Below are 20,350 nucleotides of genomic sequence, written 5' to 3'. Positions count from 1 at the left end.
TTAGAACCAGACTGATTTTCCTTTTGGCCTCTAGAGACTGTTGATGTGAGAGCCGGAAGCGTCTGAAAATACCGACGTGAGGCTCCTACCAGTGGCGAGGAGACGAGAGACAGGAACAAGCGCAAGGCTCGTACGGCGTATTACGAGGCTATTATTAGAGCCCTCAATAATTGTGAGTATTATAAGTTTGATGTTGTGTCATAGGATAAGGTGACATTTGGTGTATCTGATGTGGCTGCAGTAATTGTATTGTGTTGATTGATACGTGCTGATGAGTTGTATTTTTTTACCTCACTCAGGTTTACACGCATATTAAAAGCGAGTAAAACAAGACGGGTCTTCTGATTTACCCTGCCCAAACCGCCATAACGCGGCTACATATATACTTTCGAGTTATCCGCCATTATAGACAAGTCGTAGATATGTGCAGAGCTTCACACACACACACACACACACACACACACACACACAGAGAGAGAGAGAGAGAGAGAGAGAGAGAGAGAGAGAGAGAGAGAGAGAGAGAGAGAGAGAGAGAGAGAGAGAGAGAGAGAGAGTGTCTGTGTGTGTGTGTGTGTGTGTGTGTGTGTGTGTGTGTGTGTGTGTGTGTGTGCACTTAGTATAAGGTTTAGTTGGTTAAAAAAAAAAGTACAGATTTAGCATTTCAAGAAAGACCATCCTTAATAGCCTTCAAATAAAGTAAGACAAGGAACAAACTGGTATTTACTTCCATTTTATTAATGAAACAAATAACTTTCTATGTTTGAGACAAAGGCAGCCTGAACCCAAGACGCGGGAGACATAAAGCAAGCCACTTTACTGGATATATATAAAAAAGTATCAAACAGCAAGCCTAAAACTACTGCATCTTAACAATACCAGATGACTACTATTTTATCAGGGTTTTATTGATTAATGTTGCTCCTGATGAACACCTTACCTAGCTAAAGAGAGAAGTAGTGAAGAGCTTTTAACCCGGTAGCTGCAGGGACCATGTTTCCTAATGGTCCCTCTAAGCGAACCATTTCATAATATATATCAACGCATTTGTGATCAGTTTATGCATAATCTATTTTGGGGGGTTTATATCATGGCAAAAATGTGGCCCGTCGCTGGTACACGGTAAAGCCACAAATTTGGCCCGTCGCTGCTACCGGGTTAAGAATATAAGCCAAAGATATTGCATTCAACGTAAGACTACAAGAGGTGGCACAGGGAGAGTTTGTTTAGAGCGAGGAAGCTTGAACATCTTGCTGTCTCTCTGGTTCCTATTGTACTCCTGATGTCTAATTGACGAAGATGCAGCAAACTTGTTCTCCCGGGCACTGTGCATCCTCCCTGGGGCCCTTGCCACACGTCTGCGGCTCAACACACTCCCCTCCTCGCCCCCCGCAGGCCTTGATGTTGGTCGGGACTGGTGCGGAGAGGAAATATTTTACACACTTGACTGAATGATGAGTTTGTGGTGTCACCTGAACGCTACGTACAAAACTCACACCACGAAAGTAAGGATACGTCCACACAATTTTATGACCTCAAATACTACTCAAGAAAGAATATGATTGATCCAAATATACGATTAGCATGGATATCACCGAGACATTTGCCCGCAACTAAAAACTGAGATGGCATTATTAATTACATACTTGTCTGACAGCACTCGACGCCGCTTGCTTGCTGGTTAGGGCACAAGCCTTCAGCCATGCGAGAATCTGTCGGACAAGCAGACGCCAATCCACACACACCACCTTCCCTCAGACATTGCTCCTCGTTCTGGATCTGTAATGGAATACAGAAATTTCATAAGTCTATATGTACCGAGTCAAGTCACTCTGCTTCAAAACTGTGACCGGTACGCGCAGGAGGCGGTTTTGGGGCGGAGCAGCGGGATGACGTCACTTGGAGTAAAAAAAAAAAAAATACCCACCAGTTCAGGGGTGACTAAAGTTGGGGCCGTATGTGCACTCTGGACGTGCATTCTCGCCTTCTTTCACAGCGCGTTCAGGCAAGCCACTGACGAAAAAATATGTCTTTTTATTGTGCTATTGCGTGACTGTAATTTCAATGACTACAAACGGCGGTGTGGGGTGTGAGGGAGGGCATGTTGAAGTGATTGATTTAAATTAGTCCGCCTTTCCTCGTTTTCTCTAAATCCCTGTTTCTACATTCTCTAGTTTGGCTCCAAGCAGTGCCACGCATAGACCACGCCTCTGCCGTGTCTCCTCCCACAAACCTACGTATGACTTGACTTGGTGTATATAGACTTAGGAAATTTCATAAGCGCAGCTCTTCGCCTACAGCTACCGGGCTAGAAAGCGTGGAGCACGTGGTCCAGAGATGGGCAGCAAGTCCATTTATTCTTCCATGATAATGTATTCTTTTCGACAAGCTCAAGAAAAAAAGCACCAGATTCACCTGAACCTTTTTCTCTCGTGCTGAAAGAGGACAGAGAAGTTATCAGTTGGCGGTAGTGAGTGTTCTACGCGCTAATCGGTTCACGGATATTGACTTTCTCTATCCGTGAACCAATTAGCGCTTAGAACACTCACTACCGCCAACAATCTCAGTACCTCTGGCTAGCCTAGTCCCATAACACAGGAACACTACAAATGACTTGAAAAAGCCAATGCCGCACTAGTTAGAAATAGATTAGTGATGTCTATCTGTCTCCCTATTAATCTGACAAATTCTTTGGAAAACATCGTAGTACATAACAGCTAACAATTGGTATAATCATATGGAGCAAAAAGTATTCCTGGCTCTCAACCTGGATTCACGAAGGACCAATCATTTCCTGACAAGCGTTTGTTGCTCGGCAGTAAAGTGAATGGATGTATCCTATGTATGTATGTATGTATGTATGTAAGAATTTTTTTTACAACAAAGGAGACAGCTCAAGGGCACAAAAAAGGAAACAATAATAAAAAAAAGCCCGCTACTCGCTGCTCCTAAAAAAAAAAAAAGAATCAAAAGAGGTGGCCGAAAGAGAGGTCAGTTTCGGGAGGAGAGGTTTCCTGATACCCTCCTTTTGAAAGAGTTCAAGTCTAGGCAGGAGGAATGTATGTATGTATGTATGTAAGTAGGTAGGTAGGTATGCAGGTAGGCAGGTATGAATGCTGGATAATTCACACGTTCAAGAAGTAAAGAGGGTCGCGATGGTCAGCCCCCCTCTTGTTGGCTCTCGGCAGCCCTCCATTTCAGACTCACCTCACTTCCTGAAACAAAACGAATTATTTTACTCCACTAAACATACATTCACTTTCATCTTACATTTTTTTGGAGGTTCTAGTTAATTATGTAAGTGAATTTTGTATGTATTATCGAGAGCAGGGTGCATCTAGTCAGTAAGGATGTAGGTACCTGATTCTCCAGGGAAGCTGAAAGCCACGCCCACCACTGCCAAGATCACGAACACCTTCATCTTGTGGCTGAGGAACCCTGAACGAAAGAAACAGAGAAAGAAAGTGCCAGTTCCACAGTTCAGTTATTTAAGTTCACAAATTTTATGAAACTATACAGGAAAAGTCTTGTGTATTTAGTGTGGCATCGAAGACCTCACCATTTTGGATTGTATGTGATTTTATAGTTTGGTTCGGGCTGTTACGAAGACACTGTGTTGGACTGTGAAACCGGCTCAAAGTTTGGGGCATACACTATGGGCCAGTTTCACAGTTCCCCATGATGGATTAGTAAGCTCCCAAACCAATACTAGAGCCTTCGAAATTTCCTTGTATAGTGTCTGGTGTTTATATTTAAGTCCACAAATTTGATGAAACTATACAGGAAAAGTCTTGTGTATTTAGTGTGGCATCGAAGGCCTCACCATTTTGGATTGTATGGGATTCTATTGTTTGGTTCGGGCTGTTACGAAGACACTGTGTTGGACTGTGAAACCGGCTCAAAGTGACGGTAGGTGATACAAATTCATGCACACCGGGTATTCGATATAAGCGAGTTCGAAATATGCGAATTCGCTCATATGCGACTAACCTAAATGTGCCAAGTATTCGTTTTATGCGAGAAAAAAAATCGTTATTATGCGAGTATCGGCGCTGGTGTGACTGGTTGGTGAGGTATGGTGACACACTAGAAGGCGTCGGGTGCAAATGTTTTCCCGCACTTTCCTCGCCTATAATGAACCTTTTCCTCCCTCTGATCCTAAAGTTAATCCTCAGGTAGCTAATTATCAGCTTAAATCGTAGACTTTGGGTGTGTCTCCCCGGAAGCAATCAGCAGCTCTGACTCGCTTTATTATTGTGAAACGGTGCCGGAATAAATAGTTAGAGGGTTCGAAAACGGGTCGTGGAACATAACCCCCTATAATTAATGGGATGATAGGTTCAGTATATGCGAATTCACATTATGCGAGCTTTTTGCAGAACGTATCCCTCGCATATAACGAATACCTGGTGTATAGAAAAAAAAGTACCTTAAAATCTATCTTTCTCTGTTTTAAATAAATAAGGGTGAAACTACCAGTCAGTACAATAACCTTTTTATGGGTGTAGCATGAAACATTGTCAGCATTTGTTGAAATTAAAGAGGAAAAGGGTTATTCTGAGGGATAGTTTGAAAGCTGTTTATTCTGTGGGCTAGTGAATGAATGGTCATATTCTGTGGGATAATTTACGAACACAAATTCAATGATTATATACAGTATTCAAGCATTTAACACCACAGCAATATAAGATGCCAGACACACTCTTCGTTTGTTTCCTAACAGTTCTGAAGATAAGCCTGAACTCACGACCCAAGAGACGAGACGAGAGACAAACCCAAATTCAATGATTATATACAGTATTCAAGCATTTAACACCACAGCAATATAAAATCCCAGACACACTCAGTTTGTTTTCTAATAGTTCTGAAGATGAGAAGCCTGAACTCACGACCCAAAGAGACGAGACGAGAGACAAACCCAAATTCAATGATTATATACAGTATTCAAGCATTTAACGCCACAGCAATGTAAGATACCAGACACACTCAGTTTGTTTCCTAATAGTTCTGAGGATGAGAAGCCTGAACTCACGACCCGGAGAGACGAGACGAGAGACTTAAACCCAAATTCAATGATTATATACAGTATTCAAGCATTTAACACCACAGCAATGTAAGATACCAGACACGCTATTCGTTTGTTTCCTAATAGTTCTGAAGATGAGAAGCCTGAACTCACGACCCGGAGAGACGAGACGAGAGACGAACCCAAATTCAATGATTATATACAGTATTCAAGCATTTAACACCACAGCAATGTAAGATACCAGACACACTCTTCGTTTGTTTCCTAATAGTTCTGAAGATGAGAAGCCTGAACTCACGACCCGGAGAGACGAGACAAGAGACAAACCCAAATTCAATGATTATATATTCAAGCATTTAACACCACAGCAATGTAAGATACCAGACATACTCTTCGTTTGTTTCCTAATAGTTCTGGAGATAAGCTTGAACTCACGACCCAAGAGACGAGACGAGAGACAAACCCAAATTCAATGATTATATACAGTATTCAAGCATTTAACACCACAGCAATGTAAGATACCAGACACACTCAGTTTGTTTCCTAATAGTTCTGAGGATGAGAAGCCTGAACTCACGACCCGGAGAGACGAGACGAGAGACGAACCCAAATTCAATGATTATATATTCAAGCATTTAACACCACAGCAATATAAGATACCAGACACGCTCTTCGTTTGTTTCCTAATAGTTCTGGAGATAAGCCTGAACTCACGACCCAAAGAGACGAGACGAGAGACAAACCCAAATTCAATGATTATATACAGTATTCAAGCATTTAACACCACAGCAATGTATGATACCAGACACGCTCTTCGTTTGTTTCCTAATAGTTCTGAAGATGAGAAGCCTGAACTCACGACCCGGAGAGACGAGACGAGAGACAAACCCAAATTCAATGATTATATACAGTATTCAAGCATTTAACACCACAGCAATATAAAATCCCAGACACACTCAGTTTGTTTTCTAATAGTTCTGAAGATGAGAAGCCTGAACTCACGACCCGGAGAGACGAGACGAGAGACGAACCCAAATTCAATGATTATATATTCAAGCATTTAACACCACAGCAATATAAGATACCAGACATACTCTTCGTTTGTTTCCTAATAGTTCTGAAGATGAGAAGCCTGAACTCACGACCCGGAGAGACGAGACGAGAGACGAACCCAAATTCAATGATTATATACAGTATTCAAGCATTTAACACCACAGCAATGTAAGCTACCAGACACACTCTTTGTTTGTTTCCTAATAGTTCTGGAGATAAGAAGCCTCCGAAGAGACGAAACGCTCAGACGAGAGACTTAAACACAAATTCAATTATTATATATTCAACCATTTAATACCACAGCAATATAAGATACCAGACACACTCTTCGTTTGGTTTCTAATAGTTCTGCCAGGGGCCGTATTACTAAATATTTCGTCGCCCAAGTTCACATATTTGACAAGGTTTTCGTAGGAGTTTTGGGCATTTACAGGAGTAGTTTTATGGCCCTGGTGGTAGTCTGACCCTTCCTCTGTACCGTGAACCTAAAGAAACACTCATTGGAACCCGATTGACCCCCTCTTTGACCTTTAGAAATGGCTGATGTGAGAAACCAAAGTGTCATAATACCGACTCGTATTCTCAAACCTTCCGGCGCCCAATTACACATATTTGACAAGGCTTTCGCGGGCGTTTCAGGCATTTTCAGGGGTAGTTTAATGGCCCTGGTGGTTGTTTAACTCTTCATCTGTACCATGAATGTGAAAAAAAACTCATGAAAGCCCGATTAATTTCCATTTTGACCTTTGAAAATAGTTGATGTGAGAGGTGGAAGCGTTTGAGAATACCGCCCCTGAAGATAAGAAGCCTGCTGAACTCACGACCCGAAGAGACGAGACGAGAAGTATGAGGAACCGCGGCGTCTGGTGAGGGACTGAGGGATGACGAGCGGCGCAGCGGACGAGGCTATAATATAGTCCCTGAGGTGGCGGCTCAAGCTTTATATGCAGCGGCCGGCTTTGTCTCGCCCGTATGTGGTTAAGTTTGTGTATGACTTCCGGGCCCGTATCCTCACGAGCTATTAACTTTTACCCTCAAAGTTACTATCAAAGTTAATAGTTTTTTTTTTTTTTTTTTGTACAGCAGAGGAGTCAGTTCAGCGGCATAAAAAAAGGTAACAAATGTTAAAAAAAAGCCCGCTACTCACTGCTCCTAAAAAGAGTTTGAGGAGTGGTCGAAAGAGAGGTCAATTTCGGGAGGAGAGGTGTCCCGATACCCTCCTTTTTAAAGAGTTCAAGTCGTAGGCAGATGGAAATACAGATGAAGGAAGATTGTTCCAGAGTTTACCAGCGTGAGGTATGATAGAGTGAAGGTGCTGGTTAACTCTTGCGTAAGGGGTTTGGACAGTAAAGGGATGAGCTTGAGTAGAAAGTCGTGTGTGGCGAGGCCGCGGGAGGGGGGGAGGCATGCAGTTAGCAAGTTCAGAAGAGCAGTCAGCGTGAAAATATCGATAGAAGATATAAAGAGAGGCAACATGGCGGCGTTCCAGTACCCTGTCTCCTTGCTGCACCCACACCTCACTGCCACCTGTCATCCTCGTCCATGTAGCTATCCAGTCTACTCTTAAAACAAGCTATCGTCCCTGCACTAACTATGTGATTGCTGAGTCTATTCCATTCCCCCACCAGTCACCACCCTATTACTAAACCAATGCTTGCCTATATCTCTCCTAAATCTATACTTTTCTAATTTAAATCCATTACTGCGTGTTCTATCCTGCTGGCTAATTCTCAGTACTTTACTTACATCGCCTTTGTTGTAACCCTTGACCAATTTGAATACTTCTATCAGATCTCCCCGCACTCTTCGTCTTTCTAGTGAATGTAAGTTTAGATGTTTCAGCCTATTTTGATAATGGGAGGTTCCTCAGCCCCTGAATCATCTTGGTCATCCTCCTCTGAACTGATTCTAGCAAGTTGATGTCCATTCTGTAGTGTGGGCACCAAAACTGGACAGCATAATCTAAGTGTGGCCTAACTAACGCTAAATAGAGTCTGAGGATGAACTCTGCACTCCTGTTGGTTACCGTCCTGTTATTAAAGCCTAATACCCTGTTAGCCCTATTCCTTGCACTAATACATTGCTTCCTTAGTTTTAGGTCAGAGTTCACTAACACTCCCAAATCCCTTTCACACTCAGACCTGCCTATCGCTGTGGAGTCTAAACTATACCCGTGTAATGGGTTGCGTGTTCCTACACTAAGTACGCTACACTTGGTGATGTTAAAATTCATCTGCCATCCTTCTGACCAAGCTGACAGTTTGCTGAGATCCTCCTGCAGTGCTCTAGCATCCTCCCCTGTCCTAATAGTGCGTCCTATTTTGGTGTCATCTGCAAATTTACCTATGTCACTAGTTATCCCATTGTCTATGTCATTGATGTAGATAATGAATAGAAGCGGGCCTAAAACTGAACCTTGAGGAACCCCACTGGTAACATTACCCCATTCGGATTTTTTACCGTTAATGGTAGGAGAGCTGATGAGACGAAGAGCGTAATTTATTTTAAGAGTAATAGCTACCCTCGTCAACTCTGAGTGTAAGTATTAGCAAACCCTGTTCTTGGATGAAAACCCGAGCACCTCACAGGTAACAACAGTAACAGCAATTATATCTATCCTGCCTGAATTATTTTTTGCTTCTAACTATTGATCTATGCAACTTATACGTGTCTCTATCCATCTGTCTACCTGTCTTTCTGTCAATGTATCTTTGTATTTGTTATTCAATCTTTGTATGTATGTATATATGTATGTGTGTGTGTGTATGTGTGTTTTGAATTTCCTGGTTTCTATTTTATACATACATCGATTCCGCAAGTATTTTTTATTTATTTATTATTATTATTATTATTATTATTATTATTATTATTATTATTGTTATTATTATTATTATTATTATTATTATTATTATTATTGGTGGTAGTAGTAGTAGTAGTAGTAGTAGTAGTTGTAGTGGTAGTAGTAGTAGTAGTATTAGTAGTAGTAGTATCATCATCATCATCATCATCATCAATCATCTTTTGTTGTTCCTGCAATATAAGTTCGAGTGATCAGCGCGTTGCCAAATTATCGTATTCACCACATCGTCCTTCTTGCTTTTAAGTCTCAAACTCTCGTACCTTCACAAACAACGACAGAAAATTCAAGTTATAGCGTTAAAACTCCTATTTATTGATGTTGGTTTGTTTGTTTTTGCATTCGTTATTAGTCAGGAACTACGAAATGCAATGCGATGAGTACGGTAATTTGCCAACGCTGGAGTGAATGAACTTTTTTAACGGCATCGCTGGCAGAGGTGAGGGCGATGGTGGCTGCGTCGATATCATGGAGAGAGAGAGAGAGAGAGAGAGAGAGAGAGAGAGAGAGAGAGAGAGAGAGAGAGAGAGAGAGAGAGAGAGAGAGAGAGAGAGAGAGAGAGAGAGAGAGAGAGAGAGAGAGAACATAAGAACGTAACGAGTCTACAAGAGAGAGAGAGAGAGAGAGAGAGAGAGAGAGAGAGAGAGAGAGAACATAAGAACAAAAGAGCGTAACGAGTCTGCAAGAGAGAGAGAGAGAGAGAGAGAGAGAGAGAGAGAGAGAGAGAGAGAGAGAGAGAGAGAGAGAGAGATTTACATAGAAAATCAGACCAAACAGCCCCATGGTCCAGACTAGGTGGTCTGTCCTTAAACCTAAGTGATTTTACATTAATCAGATGGCTCCAAAACGTTCCTTTTCTACTCTAGTTAATATTAAGTTCAAGGAAGTGACGGTCGAGCTTGTTTTTAAAGGAGTCAATTGTGTTACACTGGACCAATGAAGGTGGAAACTTATTCCATTCTCGCACTACAACGTTGGTGAAGAAAAATTTGGTGCAGTCTGAATTTACTTGTCTACATTTGAGTTTTACGCCATTGTTCCTCGTACGCAAAGTGTCATCGATCATAAACAATTTGATCTGTGAGAGAGAGAGAGAGAGAGAGAGAGAGAGAGAGAGAGAGCACCCATCCTGTCGGAAAACCCTCTTTGTAGATAAAGCTACGTAAACAAAGCGTGATATTAGTGGTGCTTGGTAAACAGAATTGTGTTGTAACTGAAATTTTAGGTGGAGTAATGCGTCGAACTGAAACACAAGGATCGATGGTTACTTTCAACAACCCCATATATATATTTTTTTCATAACAGTGCATTTAGTAAGGTCTTGTATCATCATAGCACAAAGTATTGACATTCATAACACAATACACATCTTATAGCTTTGTTAGATGGATGACCCTCTCTGAATGTGGATGTCACGTGGTCCTTATACGTAGAAAATAAAATTCATCTTATTCTCACCATGACGCCACGTGAAACTGACGGAGTGTGTTAGCGGGGTCTTCTAACATTAATAGTGTGCATTTATTGTATATTTTGCTTAGTTTTCTAGCTATCTATAATTATTTGAATATGTTCTCGATTCTCACATGGTGGAAGGCATGCATAATAGCCTTCTTTTCATCATCAGATTTCCTCATTCACGATGTTGCCGACCGAAAATGCTTCACAAAAATTGTAGCCTAATTGTGCAGTAGGACATCTCAAAGTCATAATATATATATATATATATATATATATATATATATATATATATATATATATATATATATATATATATATATATATATATATATATATATATATATATTATTTTTTTACAGCAGAGGAGACAGTTCAAGAGCGTAATAAAAAACAAAAAAACAATAATGAAAAAAAAATAGTCCGCTACTTACAGCACTTACTGCTCCTGAATAGAGTACATAGGAGTGACAAAAAATAGAAATCAGTTTCGGGAGGAGAGGTGTCCTGATACCCTCCTCTTGAAAGAGTTCAAGTCGTAGGCAGGAGGAAATACAGATGAAGGAAGATCGTTCCAGAGTTTACCAGCGTGAGGGATGAAAAAGCTACCTCTTAAATTCCGTCGCGATGTTGCCTCTCTATCTACTATCGATATTTTCACGCTGACTGCTCTTCTGAACTTGCTAACTGCATGCCTCCCCCCTCCTGCGGCCCCGCCTCACACGACTTACTGATCAAGCTCATCCCTATACTGTCCAAATCCCTTATAACAGCATCTTCACTCTTTCATCCCTCACACTGGTACACTCTGGAACGATCTTCCTTCATCTGTATTCCCTCCTGCCTACGACTTGAACTCTTTCAAGAGGAGGGTATCCGGACACCTCTCCTCCCGAAATTGATATCTCTTTTTGGCCACTCCTCTGTACTCTATTCAGGAGCAGTAAGTAGCGAACTTATTTTTCATTATTGTTTTATTTTTGTTTACGCCCTTGAACTGTCTCCTTTGCTGTAAACACACACACACACACACACACACACACACACACACACACACACACACACACACACACACACACACACACACACACACACATAAATCGACGCTGAAGTGCACTTGCTCTTGTCGGGAGGGTACCTGCTGGCGATTACGAGTCCAACACTTGATCAGTCCGTGGTGAATTACACACATGCATTCTCTCTCAATGTTTTTCAATTATTTCCTGAATGTATCCAAGTTGTTTCTCAACTGGTTCCCGAAACACTTGGGAAACGTCTGGGATACATTGTTGTCATACAAAGATCACTGGTGTGGACGCGCCTTTAGGGAGATTGATTGATTGATTGATAGTTTATTGTTGCAAGTAAACAACAAAGGAGAAGGGAGGAGCATGCCATCCCAACCCCCAGGCAGGACAGAGTGTGATTATACAACTAAGGATACGTTAATTGCTGTTTGACAAAGTTATTCCAATTATATCCCATGATTCTGCATAGGTTATTACCAAAGGCATCACTGCACCTCTTCAAGTCGCTATTCAGTGTCCACGTCTCAGCCGTAGAGACACAGAACACAATCAACTTGAAGACGAAGATCTTTGCCCTTATACACAGGTATCAACAATGATATTTGTGCTCATACTGAGTGAGTCCATAACACCGTAGTCCAAGGAAATCCGTCGTAAGACTTCTCTCTTTTTCTATACTGCGCTACCAAGGTACGTGAAATTTTCCAAGATACGTGTTGCAATGTCCTCGGCACATGCATTAGCGGACTGTACTGTTATCTAGCTTGCCATGGTCCTGTATAAATTCATCTCTGATATCAAAATTTCCTGGGAGCCAAATCTTATATAAGTTTCACACTGTACTCATAGAAATTTAGAACTAAACTGTTTTTGTTAAGATAAATTAGGTAACCTTATGTTAAAAAGGTTTATGTTCTAATATAATATGTATTTTTATGCAAATATAATCCAGTAATATGTGGTTAATTATAGTGTAAATGCTAATTATGGTGTGGCACATGGGAACTGCAAGGAATCATAGCTCATCATCACAAACTTTATAGTCCTAAAGCAATGGTTGCTTGTAATGCCTGTGCTTAGATAACTGGTAGGCTGAGAAAAAAAAGTAAGGAATTTTGATCGAGATTAACCAGTAAGAGGCCTTTCTCTATAAAGCTTGACCTATTCCAAGTTCCCGGTAATAGTAGATAATTGGACTGCATCATTCTGAGGTTGTCCCACCTATTTTAACCAAAGCTGTGCTTCAACATTAATTGTCTGGAAAGTTGAAGCCTGAAAATGTGGACTCGGCCTCTTGCTTTTGCACTTTTGACCTTTATATAATTTTGAACAGGTGTCGGTAATTGTGGAGATTCATTAACCGCCTCCAAAATACGACATTACGCCTCCATATTATACTTAAGGGACGAAATACATGTCCCTTAACAATAATAATTATTTATTAATGAAGGCGGTAAAACTTAAAAGTAACGAAAAAGTGGTAAAGGTAGTGAAAAGGCATATTATACATACCATACGCGCGCTGTTTTGGTGTCGAAGGGTTTCGTGAAAGTTTGGGCCGGGTATAGTATTAGGTAAAGGTGCGTGTTCTAAGTGCGTACCATCGCGCGCGTATGTATAATATGCCTTTTCACAACCTTTACCACTTTTTCTTTACTTGTAACTTTTTCCGCCTTAATAGTATGGTTATGGGACCTGTATTTCGTCCCTTAAGTATAATTTGGAGGCGTAATATCGTATTTTAGAGGCGCGTAGTGAATCTCCACATTTGCCCAGGTGTATAATACTAAATTTTCCTTAAGTATGTGCAGTCATATTATCTAGAGCTCCCAAGCTATATGTTGCAATTTTTATTTATACTATACCGTAGGCTACTATAATCTTAACAAACCCAGCTGACCTTCCATAACTAATATGAATCATGAAACTACTCTGCAACAGTAACATTATGCTTATGAGACAGTAAAATAAGATGGTCAAAATGTATGACAAAGAATACGTGGATCCAGACATGTCCTGCCTCAGCCGATGGTTGGCTGACGTGGAGAACTCACTGTAACACTCACACGTCCTTCACCTAACAACCAACTTGTATACACGTCTGCAGACTCTTGTAGGCCTTCGTGTTGTTCATGTTGTACTCGGGGTTGGGTAAAAATACCAGAAAATAGCAGATATGTCGGGAAATTTTCAGATTAGGACCCAACTCATATATTTTTTCTGGTAGTTTTCCGTGTGCTATGAAATACTCTGCTAACTGTTTCTGTCGCAAATCATTAAATCACAAAAAAAAACCTTTCAAAGCGTGTTGAACACCCGCCGCCGCAGCCGCAAATTATAGCTCACAGAGAGGTTCAACTTGGACACCCGTGGGAAATCGAGGATTTTGGGTGGGGGAGCGTATTTGAACTCTCCTCCTCAAAGATTTATCCCCTAATATCACTATGGGAAACGGGCCCTTGTTAAGAGTGCAACAATGCTCCCTCCCTGCGCGGGGGAGCACAGGCTTAGCCTAATGGCGGCCCGTAGCAGGATGCCGACAGACCGACTCTATCGGCGATCGAAATCTATCCGACCGAGTCGGTCTGTCGACGAGGACTGGCATGTCTCTGTATTTGCACTACTCCAACCGATCTTTATATAACCTCATTACCAGGGGGGGACCTCCCCTTTGTATATGCGATGTATATGCGACTTAATTATTTCTGCGAGGCCGGGCCGCCGCAAGAGGAGGCTACGCTTTCATAAATATTATCCTCATTATTATTCAATATATTATGTATGTATCATTATATAATATCGTGACGTGGTGTGAGGATTTCTCTTATTGAAGCATCTGGCAACCCTACAGTCCCTCCTACCACCACCACCACGACGGGCGCGGGCAACCCTATAAATACAGTCCAAGGAGACTATACTCACCCACCCGCCGCACGCCCGCGGCGGGTTCCCCTCTGCGACGGGCCGTCCACTGTGACAAAGGCCCGTTCCCCCTTTTTAGGGGGTAAATCTTCAACAACAACATATACTCACTATAGTACAGGACAAGGATTCTATACTATAAGGATAGCTCACTAAGCTTTTGTTTTACCCACAATGCACCGCGGATGACGTCACACATGTAAACAAATAGTGCTTGGCGGCAAACTGGTTCACTTCACTGTGTTCTCACCGTAGCGTGTTCAGTGAAAATGATGATTTGTGGTGTATATGGGTGTTACAGTGGCTCAACGGCGGAAAGTCGTCAAGGTGTTAGGTTCATTAGATTTCCTGGAGACAAACACACCTTGAAGAAGTGGATTTTGGCCTGCAAACGAAAAGTTAAGTGAAGGTGAAGTCCGCGCGGGTGAGGTCCAAACATTTTTTTCAAGAAAGTGATAAGATTAAAGAAAAGCCAATGAAGCTCTGTAGTGAAAGTTTGGTAAAGGTAAATTCATTTAGTTAATAATTTGCATAAATATTATACAGTATATATGTATGTATAAAAAAAAAAAAAACTTTCATTATATATGACAGGATTAGTTACCCCTGCAAATTAAATTGTAGAAAACTAATGTTAATAAAAGTTAAGAAAACGTAAGCATCGATGGTAAACAGCAATATTTCTGCAGCTTGTTTACCATGTTTCTCACATTATTCATATTATTGTATACTATTAGCCAACACAACAGCTGCCTAATTTAATTACTTATCCTTAGCAATCAAAAAAGCGCAAAATCTGACCATGAATAAGAATAAATAAGGGTTTTCTAGTACATTTTATACCGTGAAGGCAGGGTGAGTGTTAACCAGATGACGCACCGCAGTCATGACGTCATCGATGCCGTGTCAGTGAGCTATCCTTATAGTATATAATCCTTGGTACAGGAGAGGGGGCCTCTATGGGAGACCGTGGGCGGGGTGGTGGTGTATGTCGGTTGTAACAGATGGCGCAGGAGCAGCGTTGTTAACATCCAGGCGCCTCCCCCCCTCCAGACACCAACCCCCAACCCCCAGCATCCATCAGCAGTGTTGCTACATGGGATCATGAAGCAAATGTTGCTACTTTTTTTCCTCAGTTTGGTTATTTCCCATTTTAAATGAAAAAAATATAGGGTGATAGATATTAAAATGAACAGTAGGAACTATATATATTTACCAGATAGATATAGCCTGACTGCATGTCATGAGTAATGCTGTTATTGTACCGCAATTATATTACTTTCTCTGCATTTGTGGGAGGCTACCAGTGGTTAGATGTGTTTTATGTGTTTAACCTTTCTGTATACACACGAGTGAACCAAGGTTGTAGCCCTACTGCCGTTCTTTAAAAACTATGTGATCATGTTTTTCTTCCAAACTCATTGTTTAGCACGCACGCTGACTTCCATCAGTAATGATTTACATTGAATCATTGGTTTGTACGGGGAAAGAGTGGGTGGATATAATTATCTCGGTCTAACTTATAGGGTCGTATTATGAGACATTTCGCTGTCCAAGAACACATATTTGACATGGCTTTCGTAGGAGTTGTGGGCATTTCCAGGGGTAGTTTTATGACCCTGGTGGTATTCTGACGCTTCCTCTGTACCATGAACCTAAAGAAACACTCATTAGAACCCGATTGATCCCCTCTTTGACCTTTACAAATAGCCGATGTGATATGGCAAAGTGTCTTGTAATACCATCCTATACTGTTTATTATACCGCTATTCGCAGCAATATCCTTCTCTGCAACTATGAGAGGCAGAGAGGGGAGTTGGTGACAGGAGTAGTGATGGTAATAGGCGGAGAGGAGTGGGCTAGGATAAAGGGGATAAAGAGGAGGAAAACGGGGCGATCTTCACGGTGTTGGGGCTGTATGGAGACAAAAAGGAAACGGAAAGAAAAATGGCAAAGTTGGCAAAAGTGTTCCTCGCGCAGTGCTGGAAGAAAGGGCACAAATGTCTGAATAAGTGAATATAAGTGGCTTTATTGCAGGTTAGAAAATAACATAACGCTGAAAAGAAAGTTGTGTGAATAAGAAGAAGGGAGGAACGAGAGGAGGAGGACCTAAGACGCGATACAAAGCGTTACAGGTCAAAAGAAGAAGAAGAAGAAGAAGGCCGCCACGTGTGTCAGCCGGAGCCTCAAATCAGCTCTAGAGGGAGGCCCCACACCCTTTAGAGCCCCATAAAACCACTCAGGAAGAAGCCTCAAATCATATCCTTTTGAGGTGATAAAGAGGACAACCTGGTGTGAAGATCCATTTATTACGGAAGGATGCCAGACGGGGGTAAGTGATAATATATGAATAATGATAATGTGGAAATTCTAATCTTTTTCACGCTGACAGCTGTTCTGAACTTGCTAACTACATGCCTCCCCTGCACTAGATTTAAACACAAGAACATGGGGAGACTGCAAGAGGGCGAATGGCCTACACACGGCAGCTCCAGATTCACCCCCATTACCACCTGTCATCCAGTCTACTCTTAAAACAAGCTATCGTCCCTGCACTCATGTGATTGCTGAGTCTATTCCATTCCCCCACCACCCTATTACTAAGCTAATGCCTGCCTATTTCCCTCTTATATTTATACTTTTCTAATTTAAGTCAATTACTGCATGTTCTATCCTGCTCTAGCTCATCCCTATGTGGTTGGACCAAAGATTTAACGTGGATCTTGTGCTGTTCGACTTCTCTAAGGCTTTTGACGTTGTTTCCCATGACATACTACTCGTGAAATTGAGAATGTTGGGCGTCACTGGCAAGCTACTCGACTGGATTAGAGACTTTCTAACTGGCAGGGAAATGAATGTTGTTGTGGACCATAAATTCAGTAATACAAGAGTCCCTCAGGGCTCTGTGCTTGGCCCCTTACTTTGGCAAAACTTAAGAATAACCACTCCAAACCAATATTCGTAGTAATTTAGCACGTGAAAGAATTATTATTATAATGCATTTTCGTATAGCCTACGTTTTACCTTGGCTTGGGTTTTCTAAGTCCATTTTTATTGTTTCACAACCGCCTTTATACACAGACTGAACCTCATACCTGCCTTGCAGTGCACCCTACAAACTAGTTCCTAAGTCAGTGCGCGCATGGATCATTAAGATTTCGGACATAAACGATTTTTACAAGTTCCCTACGTTATTTTCTTCGCTATATTAAAGTCAATAATGGCACAAGTATATGTATTTTTTAATTTTCAACGACGACATTCATGAAATATTAATCCGCGGGATGTATCGGTGTCAGCCTGCCACGTAGTAGCTGGCAGTCTTGTGCGGCCAGCCATCATGGAAGGAAGGATCAACTCTTCTTTATTCTCCTCAGATTATCAATCTACTTCACCTTTCGGTAAGTGTTAATTGACTATTAAGCCTCTTTATTGTTATCCCTCAGGAACGTCAAATAACCAAAAATCGAGTCCCTTCAATACTACCATATTTGAAGTGACACGGCCGTGTCACATGTGATGCTCTTAATTGGTGCCTCGTGGGCGTATCAAGCTGTAACACGCACGCGCCTCCAATATTACCCCCACGAGAATAACCTTTCCAAGGCGCCCACTACACTGGGGACTATAGGGATTTTTCCCGATTGTAGGGAAATTTTGGAGGCCAATATTTCACTCAATTTACCTTCTAACACCCAAAACCAAGAGTCACCGTAGGTTCCCAGGCTTGTTTGGGGAGGTACGGGAGGAAAATGCGCTCTCTTTTGGGGGTGGGGAGGTGACATATAAGGGAAATGTGGTCCCCCACAAAATCCCTGAAGTATGGAAGCTGGGACAAGGTGTATTCATCCGCGATGAATTGCTCGCTGACACGTCAGCAGAGAGAACACTCGTTGAGGGATCGCTGTGGAGAGAGCCAGAACACTCTAGAATGGACCGCTGTGACGAGTTTGACTTAGGTCTGCTGCATTTTTTTCATCGGTACTCCGACAAGCCGAGAGACTTGTTTGATTTGTGTGTCAGGCACAATTTAATATTATAAAAGAAGGACTGTGAATTGTGTGGAAAACCTGCTTCATTGGATTTTGAGAGAAAATTATGGAGGTGTCGGAAGCGGGCAGCAAGAGGAAAAAAGAAAAGAGCAAAGTGTAACTGGATGGAAAGTGTTTTTAAGAATACTTATTTTGAAAAAGCTCATCTCGATTTAGAAACAATTTTAGTGTTCATTAATGTCTATCTACGGGAATGTTTCTCGTTTTTGTTTGTAAGAACTGAACTTCAACTCAGTGACCCAACCATTGTGGACTGGGCGAGTTTCTGCCGGGAGGTGCTTGTGGAATGGTGTGTGAAACAAACTGGAAAAATTGGTGGACAAGGGAAAATAGTTGAAATAGATGAAAGTAAATTAAAAAAAAGAAAATATAATGTTGGCAGGGTCATTGAAGGTCAGTGGGTATTTGGTGGTCTGTGTCGGGAAACTCGTACATGCTTCATGGTTCCGGTTGAAAAAAGACAGTGAAACACTTTTGAACATCATCAAAGAGCGGATTCAGCCAGGAACTACTATTATTTCAGACTGCTGGAAAGCATATAACTGCCTCAGTGAATACGGCTACAAACATCTTACAGTTAATCACAGCCTCAATTTTGTTGACCCTTCTACACTGGCACACACAAATAACATAGAGCGACTGTGGAGTGAAGCCAAAACCAAGGTCCCACTGTATGGGAGGAATAAGAAACACTTTGCGGGATATTTGGCTCGATCTGTGTTCATCATGACTCACAAGGACCCCAATAAAAGATTCCACCACTTTCTGAAGGAAATTACAGCCCTCTACAACCCTTATACAGAAGGAGTGTAGAAAAAGGTAAGATTTTAAAGTCGTATAACAGTCAAACTGAGTTCTTGACACCATGGATTTACAATCATAATCAGAAATGCACACGGGTGGGAGTGAGGGGTGTCAAGTCGCCGGTTCGGAATGAATTGGCCACACTCGCGGCCGCCGCGACGGGCTGCGGGCGTCAATCAGTATAATGCAGTTAGATGGGGTGCAGAGCTGGCAGTATGCCCACCATCGGATGACACACCTGACACTCGTCAACAGATTGAATGCTAGGTCATATTGGAATAGACTACAAGAGTATGCGTTAGGGACTTTCCTTACTTTCGAGACGGGAATTTTTTCCTGACTTAGAGATTTTCTATGGAATTTTTGGAAGGCCATTTTTCAGTGATATGGGCTCCCCCCCCCCCAATACCCCGGTTCCCCACAGGTCCCCAGGCTTGTCTTGTGGGGTAGGGGGGGCTGGGGTGGTGGAGGAGGTGGAGTGGTAATTCTTAAGATTTACCCTTACTTTTTCTTATCTGTAAATTTTCTCACACAGCATAACTGCTTCTACCAAGATCTTTGCTGATGACCTTAAATTGTACGTTAACCTTAAGACAGATTCCGGCCCAAATACACTCAGTGACATGATGCAAAGCCAACAAGCTATAAATGCTCTTTTTATTTCATCTAAATCCTGGAGTCTTACTATGAATTCTTCCAAGTGCGTTTTATTAAGATTCCAGAGACGTCAGATGGACTAGGAAGTTTTGGGCCTATCAGGACTTTATTACATCGACAACATACCCCTTCCTATAAAAGATATTGCCATTGATTTAGGAATAACAGTTGATTGCACTTTGCAGTTTCATCGGCACATTGCTAACATAGTCAACAAAGCCGGAGGCGTTGTGCAGAATATCCTTAAAGCAACATTTAATCGTGATGCTTCCTTTATGGTCCCCTTCTTCATTACTCATGTTTGCCCCCTATTGGAATACTCCTCGGCTGTGTGGAACTTAGGCTATGTTGGAGATTTGAAATTATTAGAGTCAGTCCAGAGGCGTTGGACAAAGTACATTCGGGGCTTGGAAAATTTAAATTATCTTGAAAGGTTAGAATCACTAAATTTATTTTCAATACCCGATCGTTTGCTCCGTCATGACATGATCAAGTA

General features: G+C 41.7%; 1 protein-coding gene across 1 annotated transcript; it reads right to left on the bottom strand.

Moving 5' to 3' along the window:
* Positions 1 to 714: 714 nt before the first annotated feature.
* On the bottom strand, positions 715 to 13,553 carry LOC126986841 (U-scoloptoxin(19)-Sm1a-like). The gene is made up of 4 exons (XM_050843266.1): positions 13,509 to 13,553; positions 6,898 to 7,086; positions 1,644 to 1,776; positions 715 to 1,411 (listed from the first exon to the last, which is right to left on the bottom strand). The coding sequence occupies exons 1-4, from the start codon at positions 13,551 to 13,553 to the stop codon at positions 1,284 to 1,286; spliced, it is 495 nt and encodes a 164-aa protein (XP_050699223.1). The 3' UTR covers positions 715 to 1,283.
* Positions 13,554 to 20,350: the final 6,797 nt, after the last annotated feature.

This window comes from Eriocheir sinensis, chromosome 6 (assembly GCF_024679095.1).
Source record: "Eriocheir sinensis breed Jianghai 21 chromosome 6, ASM2467909v1, whole genome shotgun sequence".
NCBI lineage: Eukaryota > Metazoa > Arthropoda > Malacostraca > Decapoda > Varunidae > Eriocheir > Eriocheir sinensis.
Note: the sequence above shows the minus strand (reverse complement) of the source record. Positions and strands in the feature narration are given on the sequence as shown.

Excerpts from the sequence above, each read along its gene's own strand:
- LOC126986841 (XM_050843266.1), bottom strand. The coding sequence starts at position 13,553 with ATGAACAACACGAAGGCCTACAAGAGTCTGCAGACGTGTATACAA. Across the intron at positions 1,777-6,897 it reads TCGTCTCGTCTCTTCGGGTC|ATCCAGAACGAGGAGCAATG; the intron begins GTGAGTTCAGCA and ends ATTCCATTACAG. Across the intron at positions 1,412-1,643 it reads CGTCGAGTGCTGTCAGACAA|TCCCGACCAACATCAAGGCC; the intron begins GTATGTAATTAA and ends TCTCCGCACCAG.